Source organism: Marmota marmota, unplaced genomic scaffold (genome assembly GCF_001458135.2).
Source record: "Marmota marmota marmota unplaced genomic scaffold, marMar, whole genome shotgun sequence".
Taxonomy (NCBI): domain Eukaryota; kingdom Metazoa; phylum Chordata; class Mammalia; order Rodentia; family Sciuridae; genus Marmota; species Marmota marmota.
Window position 1 is genome coordinate 4,148,219 of NW_026000000.1, and position 17,770 is coordinate 4,165,988.

The 17,770-nt window shown below is 34.0% G+C and overlaps 2 protein-coding genes across 3 annotated transcripts in view; one reads left to right on the forward strand and one right to left on the reverse strand.

The window, feature by feature from the left end:
* The window catches only part of Atad1 (ATPase family AAA domain containing 1), a 48,992-nt gene extending 31,761 nt beyond the window's left edge, over positions 1-17,231 (forward strand). For both annotated transcript variants that reach the window (XM_015498870.2, XM_048807430.1), the window contains exons 8-10: positions 1,684-1,734; positions 13,371-13,504; positions 15,509-17,231. In XM_015498870.2, coding sequence (XP_015354356.2) covers positions 1,684-1,734; positions 13,371-13,504; positions 15,509-15,629 — 306 coding nt within the window. In that variant the 3' untranslated portion in view covers positions 15,630-17,231. The remainder of the gene's footprint in view (positions 1-1,683; positions 1,735-13,370; positions 13,505-15,508) is intronic.
* LOC107153337 (gap junction alpha-1 protein-like) lies at positions 9,031-11,028 on the reverse strand. Its single transcript, XM_015498871.2, has one exon. It carries the CDS (start codon positions 10,852-10,854, stop codon positions 9,706-9,708), a length of 1,149 nt encoding a protein of 382 aa, XP_015354357.1. The 5' UTR covers positions 10,855-11,028; the 3' UTR covers positions 9,031-9,705.
* Positions 17,232-17,770: the final 539 nt, after the last annotated feature.

The following is a 17,770-nucleotide window of genomic DNA, read 5'->3' on the forward strand; positions in this document are numbered from 1 at the left end:
ATCAGTAATTCAGTTGGAGTCCCATGGACAACAGAGGTTTTGATGAATAGTATTTATCAAATAATAGAAAATACCTTGTAGCCCAATAGAAAAAGAAAGGTTTTTATATACCAAGCGTATAGAACTTAGAGTACAACATGGAAAGTATTCTTTTTTGAAGTTATAATGTATTATATGTTATCAGACTAATTTGTAACAGATTTCATCAAATTTGTTATAAATTTGTGTATGGATAACATAGAAATTGGAACTTCATTACTTCCTTTTCATTCTGTTTTAAATGAATATGCACATATATTAGAGGATTTTCTTTCCTGTTTAACTACAGTGTCAAAGTGTAACCTTATCTTAAAACTCCTATTCAAATAAAATGGTTATTAACAGAAGTAGTTATTGGTGATCACATAACATACCGAGTGAACCTTCATTACTCAATACATGTGAATTACAGAAACTGTAGAGTTTTATTTGGTTTTTCAGGTAATTTCATTTGAGGATCATTGTAATGAGCGTTTTTTTGTCAGTGGTTCAAGAGGATTAAGGATGAATTCTGTCATAATTCTAAAAATCTAAACTGACGTCAACTTCTTTCAAAACCTTTGCTGGGATTGTGGCTCAGTGGTAGAGCACTTTGCTAGCATGTGTGAGGCATTGGGTTCGATCCTCAGTACCACATAAATAAATAAACAAAATAAAGTTATTATATTCATCTACAACTAAAAATATTTTTAAAAATCTATATAAATATTCCCTAAGTGTAGTTTCTAATATAATAATGTGAGGTATCACTGGGGGAAAATCATTGGAACTAAATAAAAATTCACTGATAAGTGTTAGTGAACGTGGACATTTTATGTTAAATGGAGGAGAGGTAAGTGTTGCCCCAACCTCCAGTTACTGGTAAAAAAAAAATCTTATGGCAGCCAGGTGCAATAGTATATTTCTATAATCCTAGCTACTCTGAAGGCTGAAGCAGGAGGATTACAGATTTGAGGCCAGTCTGGTGAATTTAGCCTGTCTCAAAAATAAAATGAAAAGAGCTAGAGATTTAATGCAGAGGTAGAGCACCCCTGGGTTTGATTCCTAGTAACCCCCTTTCCTCAGTACCTCTCAATCTTAGGGTAGTAGTGAGTTTTCATAAATTTCGTAAGGAAGATTGTAGAGTTATATGGGAAACACATTGTAGTCTTAGATATTCCTTCACTCATTCAGTAAATATTAAGGGCATATTCTTTCCCATACATTATAGGCACTGGGGATACAGAATAAGAAATGGAATTCAGTGGCATAACCACAGATGATTACTGTAGAGTATCAAAATAAGATCTTGCTTTGATCTCTACCAGAGTTTCTGTTTCATTTATTTATTTATTTGTTAGTACTGGGGATTGAACCTCGGGATGCTCTACCGTTGAGTGATATCACCAGTACTCTGCCCCGCCTTTTTAATTTGAGAGAGGTTTCACTAAGTTGCTGAGACTGCCCTCAAACTTGCCATCCTCCTACGCTGGGATGACAGTCATGTGCTGGGATGTTGCTGGGATGACAGTCATGTGCCACTATGTACAGAAAGTTTCTGTCATTTTGTTTAGGTATCATCACATAGTTCACAAGGGAAGAAGAATTAGGAAAACTAATTGGTCCTTTAAAAAAAAAAGCTAACTGAAATTATTCTGCATTTAGGCTCTAAAACAAAGAGAAGCAATCTTGAAGCTCATCTTGAAAAATGAAAATGTAAGTAGAAAATCATTTTTCCTCATTCTATAATGTGGTGTTTATGTTCATAAACTTATTTTAAAGAGGAATAAATGAGGTGTCTGAAAATCATGTAATTTCGAACTTGATCAAAATTACTGTAAAACTGTAGTTTGCTCCTGTAACTCAGTACCTTTGAACTAGTTAAGGTGAGCCTCATGTTTTTGTATTAATACTCTTTGATATTTTTTAGACCATTTATGGTTACATAAGAACATTTATTTTTGTAAAGAAAATAAATTTTTGTTTTGCGTCTTGTTTCTACTTAGTTGAAATATTTTTTGAAGTTGGAATTTAGATTTAAGAGAAATCTTCAATATCTTTTAAAAAAATCTTTGTTATTTTTATGTGGTGCTTAGAATTGAACCCAGTGCCTCACATATGTGAGGCAGGTACTCTACCACTGAGCTACAACCCCAGCCCCTTCAATATCTTTTGTATTTAAGGTTTTTTGGTTTTTTTTAATAGACCATATAGTCAAATGTTTCAAACATTAAAATACATATATTGAATGGTATACAGGGAAAATTCTCCCTTCCTTGTATTCTGTACTTTGAATTTGTTGTTATGTCTTTATAAGCAAATTAAAATATACTGTTATTCCTCCTTTTTTAAAAAATATAAACCATGTTAACAAGTCATTTCACTATTCTGGTCATTGCTTTCTTATCTTTGAGGTCTTTCCATATTAGCATATATTTTCCTTATTCTGCTCTCTCTCTCTTTATACTGCTGGAATTCTGTTGTATAACTACAATGTAATGCTTTTAATCAGTGCCATATTGAAGGACATTCAGGTTGATTCTAGTCTTTCATTATTATAAAAATATTGCATTGAATAACCTTGTACCAGAATATTAGTAAAGCAAATTTTTACAGAAGAGAAATCGCTAAATCTAAGGACAGGGTATTTCTTTCTGTTTTGGTAGCTCTTGCCAAATTGTCTGTGAAAGTTTATTCTCATACTGGCAATATTGGAGTACCTCTTATAGCTTCGGCAAAGAATGTTATAGAATTTTGTGCCAACATGATGGGTTAGAAAATAGTTATCTCATTAAAGTTTTAATTTGCATTCTTTAGAGATGAAGTGAGTATTGCTGTATATTTTTAAGAGGAGTTTGACTTTTTTTTCCCCCCTATAAATCCCTCCACGCTCCCGCCCCCCATTTTTTTTGTACCAAGAACTGAACCCAGGAGCACTTAACCCCTGAGCCTCATCCCTAGCCCTTTTTATTTTTTATTTTGAGACAGGGTGTCACTAGGTTGTGTACAGTCTTGCTAAATTGCTGGGGCTGGCTTCAAACCTGTATCCTCCTGCATTAGCCTCACTCATTTTCTATTGAATTGTTCCTTTTTATAAAGATTTGTAGAAATTCTGTATTAGGGAGATTTGTTCTTTGTATGATTTGACAAAGTTTCCAAGTTTGTCTTTTGATTTTATTGATAATTTTTCCCCTGTTAATGGCTTCTGGGTTTTAAATATAAATTAAAAGATCCTTTTCTCTTCTCAGGTTTACAAAAGAATTTTCCATATTTTCTAAGTTCTTGTTACTTGTTTTTCTAAAACTCCATATATTTTTAATTTTAATATTTTTATTTTTAAAGTAAAACAAAATCACAGCCATCAAGATATTGTATATCTCCTGAAGGAAGAATATAATTTCACCTAAGAAGTCCTGTCTCCTCTCTCTGTCAACCTGAATATATATTTTTTAATTTTTACTTTAAAAATATTTTTAGTTGTAGATGGACACAATACCTTTATTTTGTTTTTTTAAAATGTGGTACTGGGGATCGAACCCAGTGCCTCACATGTGCTAGGCAAGTACTCTACCACTGAGCCACATCCCCAGCCCCCAAATATATTTTTGATATCTAAACTCACTGTTTGAACTCAATACTAAAACTAAGAAACTAAAATAGATTTCCCTAGTTCAGGATATTTGTATGTCTGTGGCTTCCTTCCTTCCTTGAACCCATCGGTTCTGTATCTACTTCTCCTTTCATATCTCACTTCCTAACTTCCCACATTTCCCATTGTATTACATCTGTAAATATTTTGTTTGTATTGCTTCTTTTAAAAAAAATCTAACCTTGTTAATATTCCATCTAACAAAAATTTAGTTATCATTGTCTAATCTGTTCAAATTTTTGTCTCCTAAATGTCTTGATTTTTTTTAACGGTTTTTGTTTGACTTGATTATCTATATTGAGTTCATAATTTGCAGTTATTTGGTACTTTTTTTTAAGTCTTGTTTAATGTATAAACTAAAGTTTCATTTCTCTTCTTCCTTTTTTTTTTTTTGCTCCCCCTCCCTTTTGAATTGTTTTCCGCAGTCAGATTTTGCTGTTTATACAGACAGTTACCCTCTAAATTTGGTAGTTGGGTTAGGAGACTGGTAATATTTAAGTTCAGGTTGATAGAAAAGACAGGACAGAACTACTTCTTAGGTGAGATTATATTCTTCCATCAGGAGATGTATAATATCATGGTGGCTATGGTTTTATGTTTTATATTTAAATATTGGGTATAAGGGGCTAGATATGGTGGCATGCATCTATAATCCCAGCTATTGGGAGGCTGAGGCAGGAGGAGCATGAGTGCAAGGAAAGCTAGCCTGGGCAACTTTTGAGACTATCTCAAAATTGAAAAGAATTTTTTTTTAAATTTGTTCAAATTTGAAAATGTATAAAAAAAGACGAGATGGACTGGGAATGTAGGTCAGTTGTAGAGTGCTTACCTAGCACATGTAAGGCCTTGGGTTCAATTCTCAATATTGGGGGGAAAAAAAGGACAAAAAAGAGCTGGGGATGTAGTTCAGAGGGTTCAAATTAATAAGTAAGTAAGTAAATCTTTGCTGTATTTGGAATTTATCTGAATAGGTAATGTGCAGTATGAATCCAAATTTGCTTTTATTTTATTTTTTTTAAGATGGGAATTCATGGGGCTGTAGCTCAGTAGTAGAGCGCCCTCCTCCCACAGGTGAGGCAATGGGTTCAATCCTCAGCACCACATAAAAATAAATAAAGATATTGTGTCCAACTATGATTAAAAAAATATTTAAAAAAAAAAAGATGGGAATTCATTTGTCCCAACACCAATTATTGAATAGGCCATCTTTTTCTTTATTGAATTTTCACATTTTGGCTGTGTTTTGGACTTTGAATTCAGGTCATTGGTCTTTTGTGTTTGTGTACACTGGCAACACACTGTTTTAATTATTGTTGCTTTATAAGTTATAATATCTAGTGGGACTACCCCATGTTGCTTTCCTATCCCTATTATTTATTTATTTATTCCTATTCCATTTATTTATTTATTTATTTTTCATGAAGTTTAAAATCAGTTTGTCTTTTGGAGGGAAAAATGTTAATATTTTTAGTGGATAATTATTCAAGAGAATTGAGATCTTCTTGGTGTTAAATCTTTCTATCCCATAGCAAATATTCTTTCTGATTAATTCTTCCTTATGTTTCAGCAGGGTTCTAAAGTATATCAGAATAACTGTTTTAGTCATTTTTCCATTGCTATAACAGACGCTTATTTAGCTCACAGTTCTGGAACCTGGGAAGTCTAAAGGCATGGTGACAGTGGATAGTGAGGGCTTTCATACTGTATATAATGGCAGAAAAGCAGAAGGGCAATTGAACACATGTGGAAAAGTAAAAGTATGAGTGGTGGATCTCTCTAACAGCCTGCAGACTCAGTAACTTACCCACTCCCATGGTGACATTAAACCATTCTTTTATATATATATATATTTATTTTTTAGTTGTAGTTGTACACAATACCTTTATTTATTTATTTTTATGTGGTACTGAGGATAGAACCTAGGGCCTCGTACTTGCTAGGTGAGTACTCTACTGCTGAGTCACAACCCCAGCCCAACATTAAACCATTCTTGAGGGCTCCAATCTCATGAGGTCTTAATACTACTGAGGTGAGGATTAAGTTTCTGACACATGAATTTGGGCCACTTACTTAAAGCAGAACAGTAATATATACTCTGTGAAAAAGATTAAAGAACCTATCAAATTACAAAGATCAGAATAAATTACAAAGATTACAGATCCATGGTTTTAACCATTTTGGGAGTGGTAGAGTCTTTTAAGAATGAGATAAAAGCTCTAGTCTTTCCTAAGAAAGCAACATACTTCATGGAATATTTTGTTTGATTTCAGAGAAATTCCTAAATCTTCCATATTAGTAAGGAATTCCTGTCTTAGATAAAAATGCAAATTACATTTTGCCTTTTAATTGAATATTTGGTAACTGCTTTCAGAAATATATTGTGTAGTTGCAGTACTATTTAGATAAAACACAGTTTATAAATCTTTCTTAAGAATAGACATCAGCAGGAGAAATAAACAGAGGAGATAGGTCGACTATATTGTGCCTAGAAATTGAACAGATGTTAGGAGATAGTTCTTGACAACTTTGCAGAGATATCAGATTATCAGTATAATTTATTTAACTTTAAAAAAATGTAATGAGATATTGTATTGCGTAACTGAAAGTTAACCATGTTTTTAAACCACATGTATGTATCTAGTAAAGATATAGATAATGTAGATGATTTATATATTTAAATATATATCAACAGTGTAAATGATGAAATTTAAGCTCTTTGTCTCATTTAATTTAAGGAATTACTCTTCTAATTTAACATTTTGATTTCTGTTTCAATAGTGTTTTGTGTGATTTTTTTTTTAACAGTAATGTCTTTGGAAATTCTTTTAGAATTACATTTGTCATGGGCGCAGGAAGTTTTTAGCATTCTGTTTCTTATTCATGAAAGCACAAATGATTAGTCTCTAACCAGTTTTATGATGCAAAATATGAGTGTTCTCCAGATAATTGCTGACATGGGAACATCTCATTTCCTACTAGCTAGTATTTATATGCTGAAGGCAGATTGCTCCTTCAATAAAATATGAAAGAAATTTATTTATTTTTTTTTTTTAAAGATGCTTCACATCAGTAGCACAAGTGAGTACCATTGCTGTTTTTACATTACTGAATAAATAAGCGTTTATTGAAAAAAAAAAAAGTAGCAGACTTTTATATTTTTTGAGTTTATCTTCTCTGAAGAAAAGATTGATACTCTTAAAATGATCCTGTGTTCCACTCTTACAGTTCTTTGTTAATAGATATTCCATAACATTATTTGCTTTCTTTTAAAAAGAAAGGGTAAGCTGGGTGCAGTGGTACACACCTGTAATCCCAACTACTTGGGAGGCTAAGGCAAGAGGGTTCAAAGCCAGCCTGGGCAATATAGCAAATCCCTGCCTCAAAATTTAAAAAATTAAAAGGTCTGGGGCTGTAGCTCAGTGGTGAAGCTCCCTTGGGTCCAGTCCCTAGTACCAAATAAAATAAATAAGTTTTTAAAGTAGGGTAGTAGTTTTGGCTTAAAATTTTAAGGGTAAAAAGAATTAACGCTAATAAAATTTATATAATAAAAGTATCATGTCTGACTGTAAAGTAAGGAGGTCACTTTTTTCCCCTATACAAACTTATCTGAATTTAAACAGAAATAATTAACAGGCATGGGCTTCAGAGACAGATCTGAGAGTCTCCCATATTCTGGCTTGACCATTCCCTGCTTGGTCGTACTATTCAGTATATTTATGCCTCATTTTTTTTTTTTCCATTTGGAAATTAGATGCCAACAATCTAATGAAATCATTTTGAGAATTTAATTAGATTTTTGTATGTAAATTACTTAGAGTAATATGCATATTAAGTGTACAGTTAATTTTAGGTAAAGTAAATACCTATATAAACAAGTGCTTTTCTTTCAAGTTATTTTAGAAGTCTCTTAATATGCTCTAATATTGTTACCAGTTCTCAAAAACCTTTAATTTGGGAATTGGCTTTATTGCTTAATGAAAAGAATTTCCATTCATGATTTGTCTAATGTCTATTATTCTACAGTAAAAAAAGGCGGGGGGGAGTACTTTTGGAGTGCTTGTTATGTACCAGCACTGTTGTGAATTGTGCCTTGTTTTATATATTACTCAGTCCTACAAGGAGTACATATTAGTTCTGTTTTATAGTTGAGGAGACTGAAACCCAGAGAGTTATATAAAAATTTGTTCAGAATCACACAAAGAAGTGATGGAACCTTTCTCTGAATCATTAGGCTATGCTTTCTCTGTTAACTAACTTGCTCCCCCATGACTAGAATTTTCTTTTTTTTTTTCTTTATACTAAATTAAAACTTTATTGAATAAAGAACACTCTCCAGAACACAAGATCTGATGGACCAGGTCTACATTAAATGCAATGAAGCTGAACATGACAGTAGTTTAACATGGAATGTCAAATACATTAGTATTTTCATTGTTCAAAACTGTTTGTGTAGCTGATGTGCAAGAAGAATAGTATGATGATATTCAGCATTTTCACCAATCATCTGTGATGAGTTTAAAAAAGCATTTGAAGAAACTGGTAGATGTCTTCAGCATATAGTTCAAATAAATTAGTTTCATGTGCACTACTGAACCTCTTTCAACCTCTCTTGCATTCCAAATAAAATCTTAGTGCAAACATCAAAGTTGCTGGTCACTCCAAAAGACTGTCAACCTCATAAGAGAATACAAGTTCTGAATTAATGTGTATTAAGTAGGACAAAAATCAAGAATACCAGTTACTGCAAAATTCATTTAGGTACACTTAATAGTCCAATCTAAGCATTTCTTCTAATTCTCTCACATTAATGACTAAAGCCTGTTTACAGTACTAAAATTCAATCATTCAAGCATCAATGATTATATTTCAGAAAAAGGAAATCATTCATCTCAGTAATAGCATTACTGCTACATTCTAAAAAAAAAAAAAAAAAGAAAGAAAAAAATCATAATTAACAAAACCAGTATCCATAATAGAATACATGGGGAAAAACATTTTAGGAAAAAAAAATGTGCTTTATTTGCACAGCAGGAATTATATAATGTAAACACCATATTGGCCCACACCACAAAATCCATGAGAAAGGTTCAAATTTGAACACTGTGTGTGCATTATTTTCAAATCTGTGTTTGTGAGTTTATACTGAATCTGCTTGTACCAATACATGAGAAATTAAATACACTCTTCCACACACATACACATACAAGTGATTGTTAAATATTGAGCATGGCTTGCTTCCCTGACACTAAATCAAAGAAAATGCTAAGTGACATCCCAACTGTTTTAAAAATGTTTACAGAAACCATTAAATGAATGTGAATAGTAGTTGAGGAATGAAGAAAAGTGATGGCAATGATATGATGAAAGTGGATGCAAAAAAAAATACTCCTGTATGGATGGCAAATGCATGGAACACCTTTTTCTGTGGGCCTTGTCTGAACTTTCAGTTGTTACCAAGAATTAAAAAAAAAAAAAGTAGTAGCACAAGTCCTTTGACACCTGGAGGATTGAAAGTTTACCTTCAAAGTGCAAATTTTAACAATGGAATGTTTTAGCAGGGACATAAGAACAATCTTCTGTCTTTTTCTTGTTGCAAAGAAATAAAATGTTCAGGAAGTATTTATTCCTGGCCAAAGCTATTTCAGTTTCTTGGTACAACAAAAATTTTAAAAATATTTAGCCACAATGATCACCCACTCTTTCACATACACAGAACCATTCTTAGGTGTATACGTTGGGGAGAAAAAGCCCTTACCTATGTATCACCTAATGCAACTCTGCTTTAGAAATTAAGTTCTTTGAATTCACTACGTTAAATCTCCACATGTACCTCCCTTATCCCCTCCCTCTCCACCCACCTATCCCAGACACCCCCTGATGAACCTACATATTCTAAAGTCTTTGTTGTTTTCTAAGCCTCATGACTAAGGCTGTTGAGTACCACCTCCAACTGGAACAAAATTAACACCTAGGGTGCCCTTTCTACAGCACCTTTTTTCTTCTCCACAGTTAGTGGAATTTTGATGCTCAAGCCTGATCTAGATCTCCAGGTCATCAGGTCGAGGTCGGCTGCTGGCACGGCTGCTGGCTCTGCTTGAAGGTCGCTGGTCCACGATGGCTAGTGGCTGTAGTTCATGTCCAGCAGCGATTTTTTTAGAATTCTGGTTGTCATCCGGGAAATCGAAAGGCTGGGCGTGGGAGTTAGAGATGGTGCTTCCTGCCTGCCCCATTCGGTTTTGTTCTGCGCTGTAATTAGCCCAGTTTTGCTCACTTGCTTGCTTGTTATAATTACGGCATGAAGAATTGTTTCTGTCGCCAGTAACCAGCTTGTACCCAGGAGGAGACATAGGTGACAGGGGAGCGGTTGGTGAAGAGCAGCCATTGAAATAAGCATATTTTGGAGATCCACAGTCTTTTGAGGGGCTCAGTGGGCCAGTGGTAGCGTGGTAAGGATCACTCCTTCCCTTCACACGATCCTTAACGCCCTTGAAGAAGACATAGAAGAGTTCAATGATATTCAAGGCAAGAGACACCAAGGACACCACCAGCATGAAGATGATGAAGATGGTTTTCTCTGTGGGGTGAGAGAGGAAGCAGTCTACTTGATGTGGGCAGGGATCTCTTTTGCAAGTGTAGACAGCACTCAAGCTGAATCCATAGATGTACCACTGGATCAGCAAGAAGGCCACTTCGAAGACAGACTTGAAGAGGATACTGATGATGTAGGTTCTCAGCAGCCCTCCTCGCATCTTCACTTTACCATGCTCCTCGATGTCATACTTGAACTTCTTTATTTCAGTCTGCTTCAAGTGCATCTCCATGTTTACCCCATCAGTTTGGGCAACTTTGAGCTCCTCCTCCTTCTTGTTCAGTTTCTCTTCTTTTCTCATCACATAGAACACATGAGCCAGGTACAAGAGTGTGGGTACGGACACAAATAAGATCTGCAGGACCCAGAAGCGCACATGAGAGATTGGGAAAGACTTGTCGTAGCAGGCGTTTTCACAACCAGGTTGTTGGGTATTGCAATGCAAGGCAGACTGCTCATCACCCCAAGCTGATTCAACTGCTGTCCCCAGTAGCAGGATTCGAAAAATGAAGAGAACAGACAGCCACACCTTCCCTCCAGCAGTGGAGTAGGCTTGGACCTTGTCAAGGAGTTTGCCTAAGGCACTCCAGTCACCCATGATGCCTGGATACCTCTCTTTGGCTTAAAGAAGTGCAGTAGGCACTCCAAGTGATTGAACTCCGTGGAGGATGAAGTAAAATGAAAAGGCAAGTTCAGGCCCTCAGACCTGGCTATTTAAAGTTTAAAAGTCTGCTGCTGTTTGGTACTTTCCTCACGCCTTCCCCCCAATGAAAGAAAAGTGCTAATACCTCGTAAAAGCTTTTTTCTAACTTCTAGAATTTTCTTTCTTTTTTTTTTTAAGTTATAGATAGACAACTAACTTCTTTCAAATTTAGATCAAATTTAGCAACCCATCTCTACCCACACCCCTATCACCATCTAACCTACTTTCCCGAAGTTGACAGTGAATATCAGTTTCATTAATATTTGAGAGTAGATGCCTTACATTTGCATAGGTGTAGGTTATTTATTTTTTACTATTACAAATGGTAAAGAAATTGGATCCTTGTATGTATCTGTTGATGTACAAAGAAGAGTCCCTGAAACAAAAAAGTGAAAACTACAAAGAGAATAGACAAATTTGACTATATCAGACTTAAATCTTCTCTATGACAAGATAACATGAACAAAGTGGAAAAACAAGTCATTGGAAAAACATTTACAACCCTATAACCAAAAAGGACTAATATTTAAATTATATGCTGAATTCCTGTAATGTGTTTGCAAGGTTTATGTATCGTTATAGTTTAGATATGAAGTATCCCCTCCAAAAAGCTCATGTTAGGCAAATTGGGAATGTTCAAAGGTGAAATGCTTAGATTACGAGAGCTATAACCTAGTGAGTGGGTTAATCTGCTTGATGAATTAATAATTTGAAAGGACTACTGTACTCTGTGATGACTATAGGCAGGTAGGGTATAACTGAAGGAAATGGGTCACTGGGGGCATGCCTTTAGGGTTTATATTTTGTTCCTGGCACCTCGAACTCAATCTCTGCTTCCTGACTGCCACGAGCTGAGAAGCTTTCTTCCACCATTTCTTTCCTCCATGTGTTCTACCTCATCTTGGCCCCAGAACAATGGAGTTGGCTGATCATGGACTGTGCCTCGGAAACTGTGAGCCCAAAGTAAACTTTTTGTCCTAAGTTGTTCTGGTCAGGTGTATGAGTCCTAATACATGTAAGTACATTAGATCACAGGTGCAAATTTTAACTAGCTCTAAGAATTTATTCTTTGATGTTTCAATATATGAGACATGTTAAAAATATCCCAATATTATTGTGAATTTGCCCATTTTTCTACATAATTATGTTTTGGGACCATGATGTTAGGTATGTAAAGGTACAGGGAGTTTTTGTCTCTTCTGGTGTATTATTTTTTTATGTAATGATTTCTCATCCCAGTTAAGCATTTTGCATAAAAATGTTTGATCTGATGTAACTAGAACTATATTAACTTTCTCTCAGTGTTTGCTTTGTATGTCATTTTCAACTTTAAACTTCTTTTTAAATATAAACAAAGCCTATTTTCTTTAGCATAGTTGTGAATTTCAGACCTCAGCTACATTTTTACTACATACACATAAACAACATAAACACAGAATATCTTGTCATTTCCTGATTTATTCTATTTGTGATGATTACTGGTAAATTTGTGTTTATTTTTATTTTAATCTTTCCCATGCCTTTGCTTTCTACCCCTACCCCCTAGTCTTTGTTCATTAGTATTGCTCTTGCATTTCTTACTCCCTTTTTTCCTCTTTCTCTCCTGATTCCAAAGCTACAAATCCTCTTTGTATGCCTTAGTTGGTAACCCCCCAATTTTTTAGATATATACATAAAGTCTAATTAATAACATCTCTTCCCTCTTTCCAGTGCTATTATTATAAAACCTTAGAATGCCTTAATGGCTGGGCAAGGTGATGCATGCTTATAATCCCAGCTACTTGGGAGGCTGAGGTACTAGGATATATCCTTGGCAACGTAGCATGAGCAGATATAGATGGTAGTAGTCATGAATATATCTTCTTTTTCATTTTTTTTTAATCCATAAGTTTATGATGATGCTTTTATTCTCCCAAAGCTGTTATTTGGCCTTGACTTAACTGACTTGACTATAAGCTTAGGATGAAGAGTAGAACTGTAAGTACTAAAATAAAGCATCACATTTAAAAGGAATGTTAAATAGAGTGTTTTGATTTTTGTAATGGACTCTGGACTTAAAAATGCAAGCTCTATGCCAAGTATGTTGAATATATTATAAAATATGTCAATTTGATATCTTCTTTAGAAGTTCAAAAGTGAATCCCAACAGTGCTTGAATGTCTACTCTTCCTCATCACTCCACAGTGTATCCAGTAAACTAACTTCTATCATGATAAATGATAATGAAAATTGAATTTCAAGTTTCTAAACTTTGTGGTTATTGAAAAAAATTCTAAAATTTGAAAGTACTTTTTAATGTTTCTGCTTTGACAATATGCTTAACTTTCTTTAACTCTTATACAGATGTTTGGAAACCTCCTTTGCAGTATATTTTGTATTTGTTTCTTAAGCACGTTTCATGTTTGTTTAAGGTGGATAGGCATGTAGACCTGCTAGAGGTTGCCCAGGAAACTGATGGCTTTTCAGGAAGTGACCTAAAAGAGATGTGTCGAGATGCTGCCCTCCTCTGTGTCAGGGAATATGTTAATTCTACATCAGAAGAAAGGTATGTATATATTTAGACTTGTTTCTGGTATTTATCAAACCTTTTAGAGCTTTTAGTTTTAGTTTTTTGAAATTTTGCTTTGTAGTAGTAACCCTACTTGGGGAATAAAAGGTAAATTTGAATAAGCAGCTCCCCTTTCCCCCTTATTTATTTCCCCCTTATTTCTCCCAAATTTCTAAAGGGGAGTTCTAAAGGAAGGAAGAAAGGGCAGTGGAGAGGTTCTAGGATGAAAGGGGACAAAAGCTGAATTTCTTCTGGTAATCCATGGCATGGGCCCAGAAAGCTGACAGAAACCTAGGCATGCCCGTCTCTGTTAGGAGAGTTCTCTCGCATACCTAGATAACTTTTTCATCTTAAATTCCATTATATAGAAATGAATGTCTTGTTTTCCAGGAATTTCATGTGTAAACGAAAGGGGTACTGAATCCTTAATTTGTTAGTAATAATGTTATTAAACAAACCATTTGTTACTAAACCAAATTTTCTTGAAATTAATTTCAAAGTATGTTAAACTTGAGAATTAAATTTTGTACTATTAATTTCAGCAAGAATACTGGTGGACTGGGATAATTCAGCCCTATTAACTTAATCCTTTAAGGAAGATTCTCAAAAGGTCACTTGCCCTGAACAAGTACTACTATGCATTTCTTTTCAGAATAGCAACCCTTTAACAAAGAATTCCTGAGACTCTTAAAACTAGTATTCTTTGCAGGGGGTGGGGGGCGGGTAGGTTGAATGACTTCTCAAACTCTTGCCACTTTGTTTGTCAGTTTCCCTTCTTGAACTCCCTGAGGATCTTAGTCCAAGTGATCCTGATTTGCCTCTGGTAGTTTTATACTTAAGTATAGGGTGTTACCATAGCACACTTCTGCAAAACCTTTGTGTGTGTGGGTATAGAAGGGTTTGTGTGAAAGCTACCCTATCAACCAGTAGCTATGTATGCAGGATTCTGGTCCCATTGATAGTACTTCCTCAAGTTCCATTGTGAAGAAGTTGACACTCTTTATTTGTTGCCAGATTAATCCAGCTACTTTAGCAAGTTGGGGAATACTTTTGACCTCTGCAGCTAAGAATCTGCCTTCCAAAGGTCTTTATTGTTGTCAAATATGGAAAAATAAGCTGGGTACACTGGCATACGCCTAATAATTCCAGCAACTTGGGAAGTTGGCACCAGATAATTGCAAGTTTGATGCCAGCCTCAGCAACTTAGCAAGATTTTCTCTCAAAATAAAAAAGGACTGGGGATATAGATCTGTGGTAAAGCTCCCCTGGGTTAAGCCCCCAGTACAAAAAAAAAGGAAAAAAAAAAAAAAGAAAGTAATAACCTATACAACATAAATTTTAAGATTACTAAATTAATAAGAAGACATGTTTTTCTCTTCTGAAATTTATATATTTCAATATTGAAAAATCCAGCTAATAGACTTGGGTTATCAAAACTTTCCCTATCAATATTTTTTCCATCAAGTACCTTTGAATTACATAGGAGGCATAATATACTTAATTTTTTCCTCATGATTAAAGTGGGGAGGACTTGGATTGGTTTTTTATTTTTTTAATGATGTTTTACTTCCAGTTTGTAAAAAGCTAAACATATAGATGAGTATGTACCTAGAAATGCTACTTTTCAATTTCATTTTCATAGGAATAACTTTTAATTTCTTGATGGGAATTATGTATATACCTGTTTGGATAAACTGACAATACTGGGTAACATCTTCATCTTTTGGTAATATTCTGTACTTACATTATATTCTTGGTATTGATTTCCTATCTTTTAGCAGTCAGTGTCTTTAAAAAATCTCTTATGACTTGAGTATGCATAGAATTCCTGAGAGAATTTGCTGTGTTAATTGTGGTTGTTTTGGGGAAAAGAGACTTTATCATTAACAGTCTTATTATCATTAACAGTCTTATTTTTCTACCACGTGTATTTTTTAAAATCTTGGTAACATATTTTAGGGAAATGTATTATAAAATTATTTGGATTTGTTTGCATTTTAGTCATGATGAAGATGAAATTCGGCCTGTGCAACAGCAGGACCTCCATCGGGCAATTGAAAAGATGAAGAAATCAAAGGATGCAGCATTTCAGAATGTTTTAACACATGTTTGTTTAGATTAAGAGTAAAGATCATTTGTACAGTTTGGTGATCTAGTTCGTGTGCCCTCTTATTATGGAAATAGAGTGAAAGGAGTGCTCTTAAAACATTGAGGGAGTTCCATGTTTATGGTTTTTTACTCTGAATTCTAAGTTATTGAGGTATAGTTGTTATGTAAATGGCATGAGTACTTGTCAGAAATCATGAGGAAGAACCATTTAATCCAGCCCAAGTGTGGGTGCTTGCGTTTGACCTCTTTAGCCATATGTTGTTATAGCCTTATAGAATCTAAGCTGGTCTTAAAGTAATAAATGATTCATTGGGTCATTAGTGAGAAATGGGAATGTGGTAGGTGCTGGTTCCTAGATATGTATGTATGTGTGTGTGTGAGAGAGAATATGTGTGTGTGTATATTAATTGTATATATCCACTCATTTTTTTATTGACATTCTGTAGATATGTTTGAATACAGAACTTTTTTTTACCCCAACTACTGAATCCAAAAGTACTGGATAGTATATAGCAAAACTAAGATTTAAGGTTGTGTCCAATAGGTACAGTGATTCAGTCATTTCCAATTGTCATTTGTTTTATCTTTTTTAAACTGAACATTTCTTTGTCTGCAGTTGATAAGTTGAATCAGCTACGTCTGAATATATACTCATGGCTTTGTCATAATGGCTGACAGGATAATGAAATAAAAATACTTGTTCAGTGATCAGCATTGGATAGTTGTTAGGCAGACATGGTCAACACTGATTTTGCCTCTTTTCATAAGCACATTGAGTAGACTTTTAAGTTATAAATTGATTGATTTAGGTGGATTGAAAGGCCTTCAAAAGAATAGGTTTGAAAAACTTCCATGCCCTTCATGTGCATGACTTACTTTCCTTTCTTCTTTTAATGTAACAGATAGTTCTGTTGTAACCATGTGTTTCTTAAATGTTTGTCCTTTAATTATGGTCAAATATAATTTGATCACCAAAAATGAAATGATAGTTTAAAATAAGTAGCTACTACTAAATGTACTAAGAATACTCATTTTGTAGCTTTAATTTGAAAAATTTTCAATGTATTAAAAATTGTGGCCTCATTAAGTACAAAACTACACATCAGAATTCCTATATTATATCTGTAGTTATTTACTGCTCTGTAACTACATACAAAACTTTATTTTTAGTTCCAAATCTACTAACCAGAATTCTATTATAGGCACCTAAATACATAGCATGAGTAAAATGGCACGACACAATCTTAAGGTGCTTTTTGAATCATCAGAAAGATTAAATTAAGTTTTAGATGCTTTTGTTTTGATTATATTTTTTTGAAAACTCAATCATTGTTAATGAGTTATTGGATTAGTTTAGTTTCTTTGATAATGTCTCTCACAAGAACCTATTGGATAGTTTTTTCTTTAATTTGTACTCTGGTGGGATAGAGGTTGCAGAACACTTTGGTAACAGAAAGCAAGTTATGAAAGATTGTAAGCATGATGGAAAAAGGAATGCAAAATATAAGATACCAAAAATTTGAAAAATTGTCCCATTTTTAATAACTGTAGTATATATACTAGTGTTTTATAAATGTGTAATAAAGGGGGTCCCTCTTGATTTTTCTCCACTTAATCCTTGGTCTTTTTCAGTTATTTTAAATGTTATGGGGGTTTCGGGTTATAAAACTTGTATTTGGATAATTTCTATCTGGCAATCTAGATTTCATATTTTTATAGTATACATTTTAGTATCTAATCATTATTTTGTTTTAATATGAATTTCACTTATCATTTCATTTAATCTAATGGCACATTGTTTAAAAATCAGTGGTGATATATCCCCTTGTGTCCTTTTTATCCTAAATTCAGAATATCCAATTGTGGTAACTAACTGAATTTGTCTTGATTTTTGTCATCAAATGAAACCAGAGAAATACACTAATCCCAATAACTGTCACTCTTGTAGGCATGTTAAGGCCATAAAGATGAAGAAACTATTTTCATATGATTTTTAAAGAACTTTTAATATTATGTAGTTACCTCTCTTTGGGACTCAAGTTTCACATATGTAGTCTGATCTCTGATTTCTGAAATATTTTGCTTTTGGTAACACTTAAGAATACTCCTGGATTCAATCCTCCATACCAAAAAAAAAAAAAAAAAAGAAAGAAA

Bases quoted from the DNA above. Each gene is read 5' to 3' on its own strand.
- LOC107153337 (XM_015498871.2), bottom strand. From the start codon at position 10,854: ATGGGTGACTGGAGTGCCTTAGGCAAACTCCTTGACAAGGTCCAAGCC.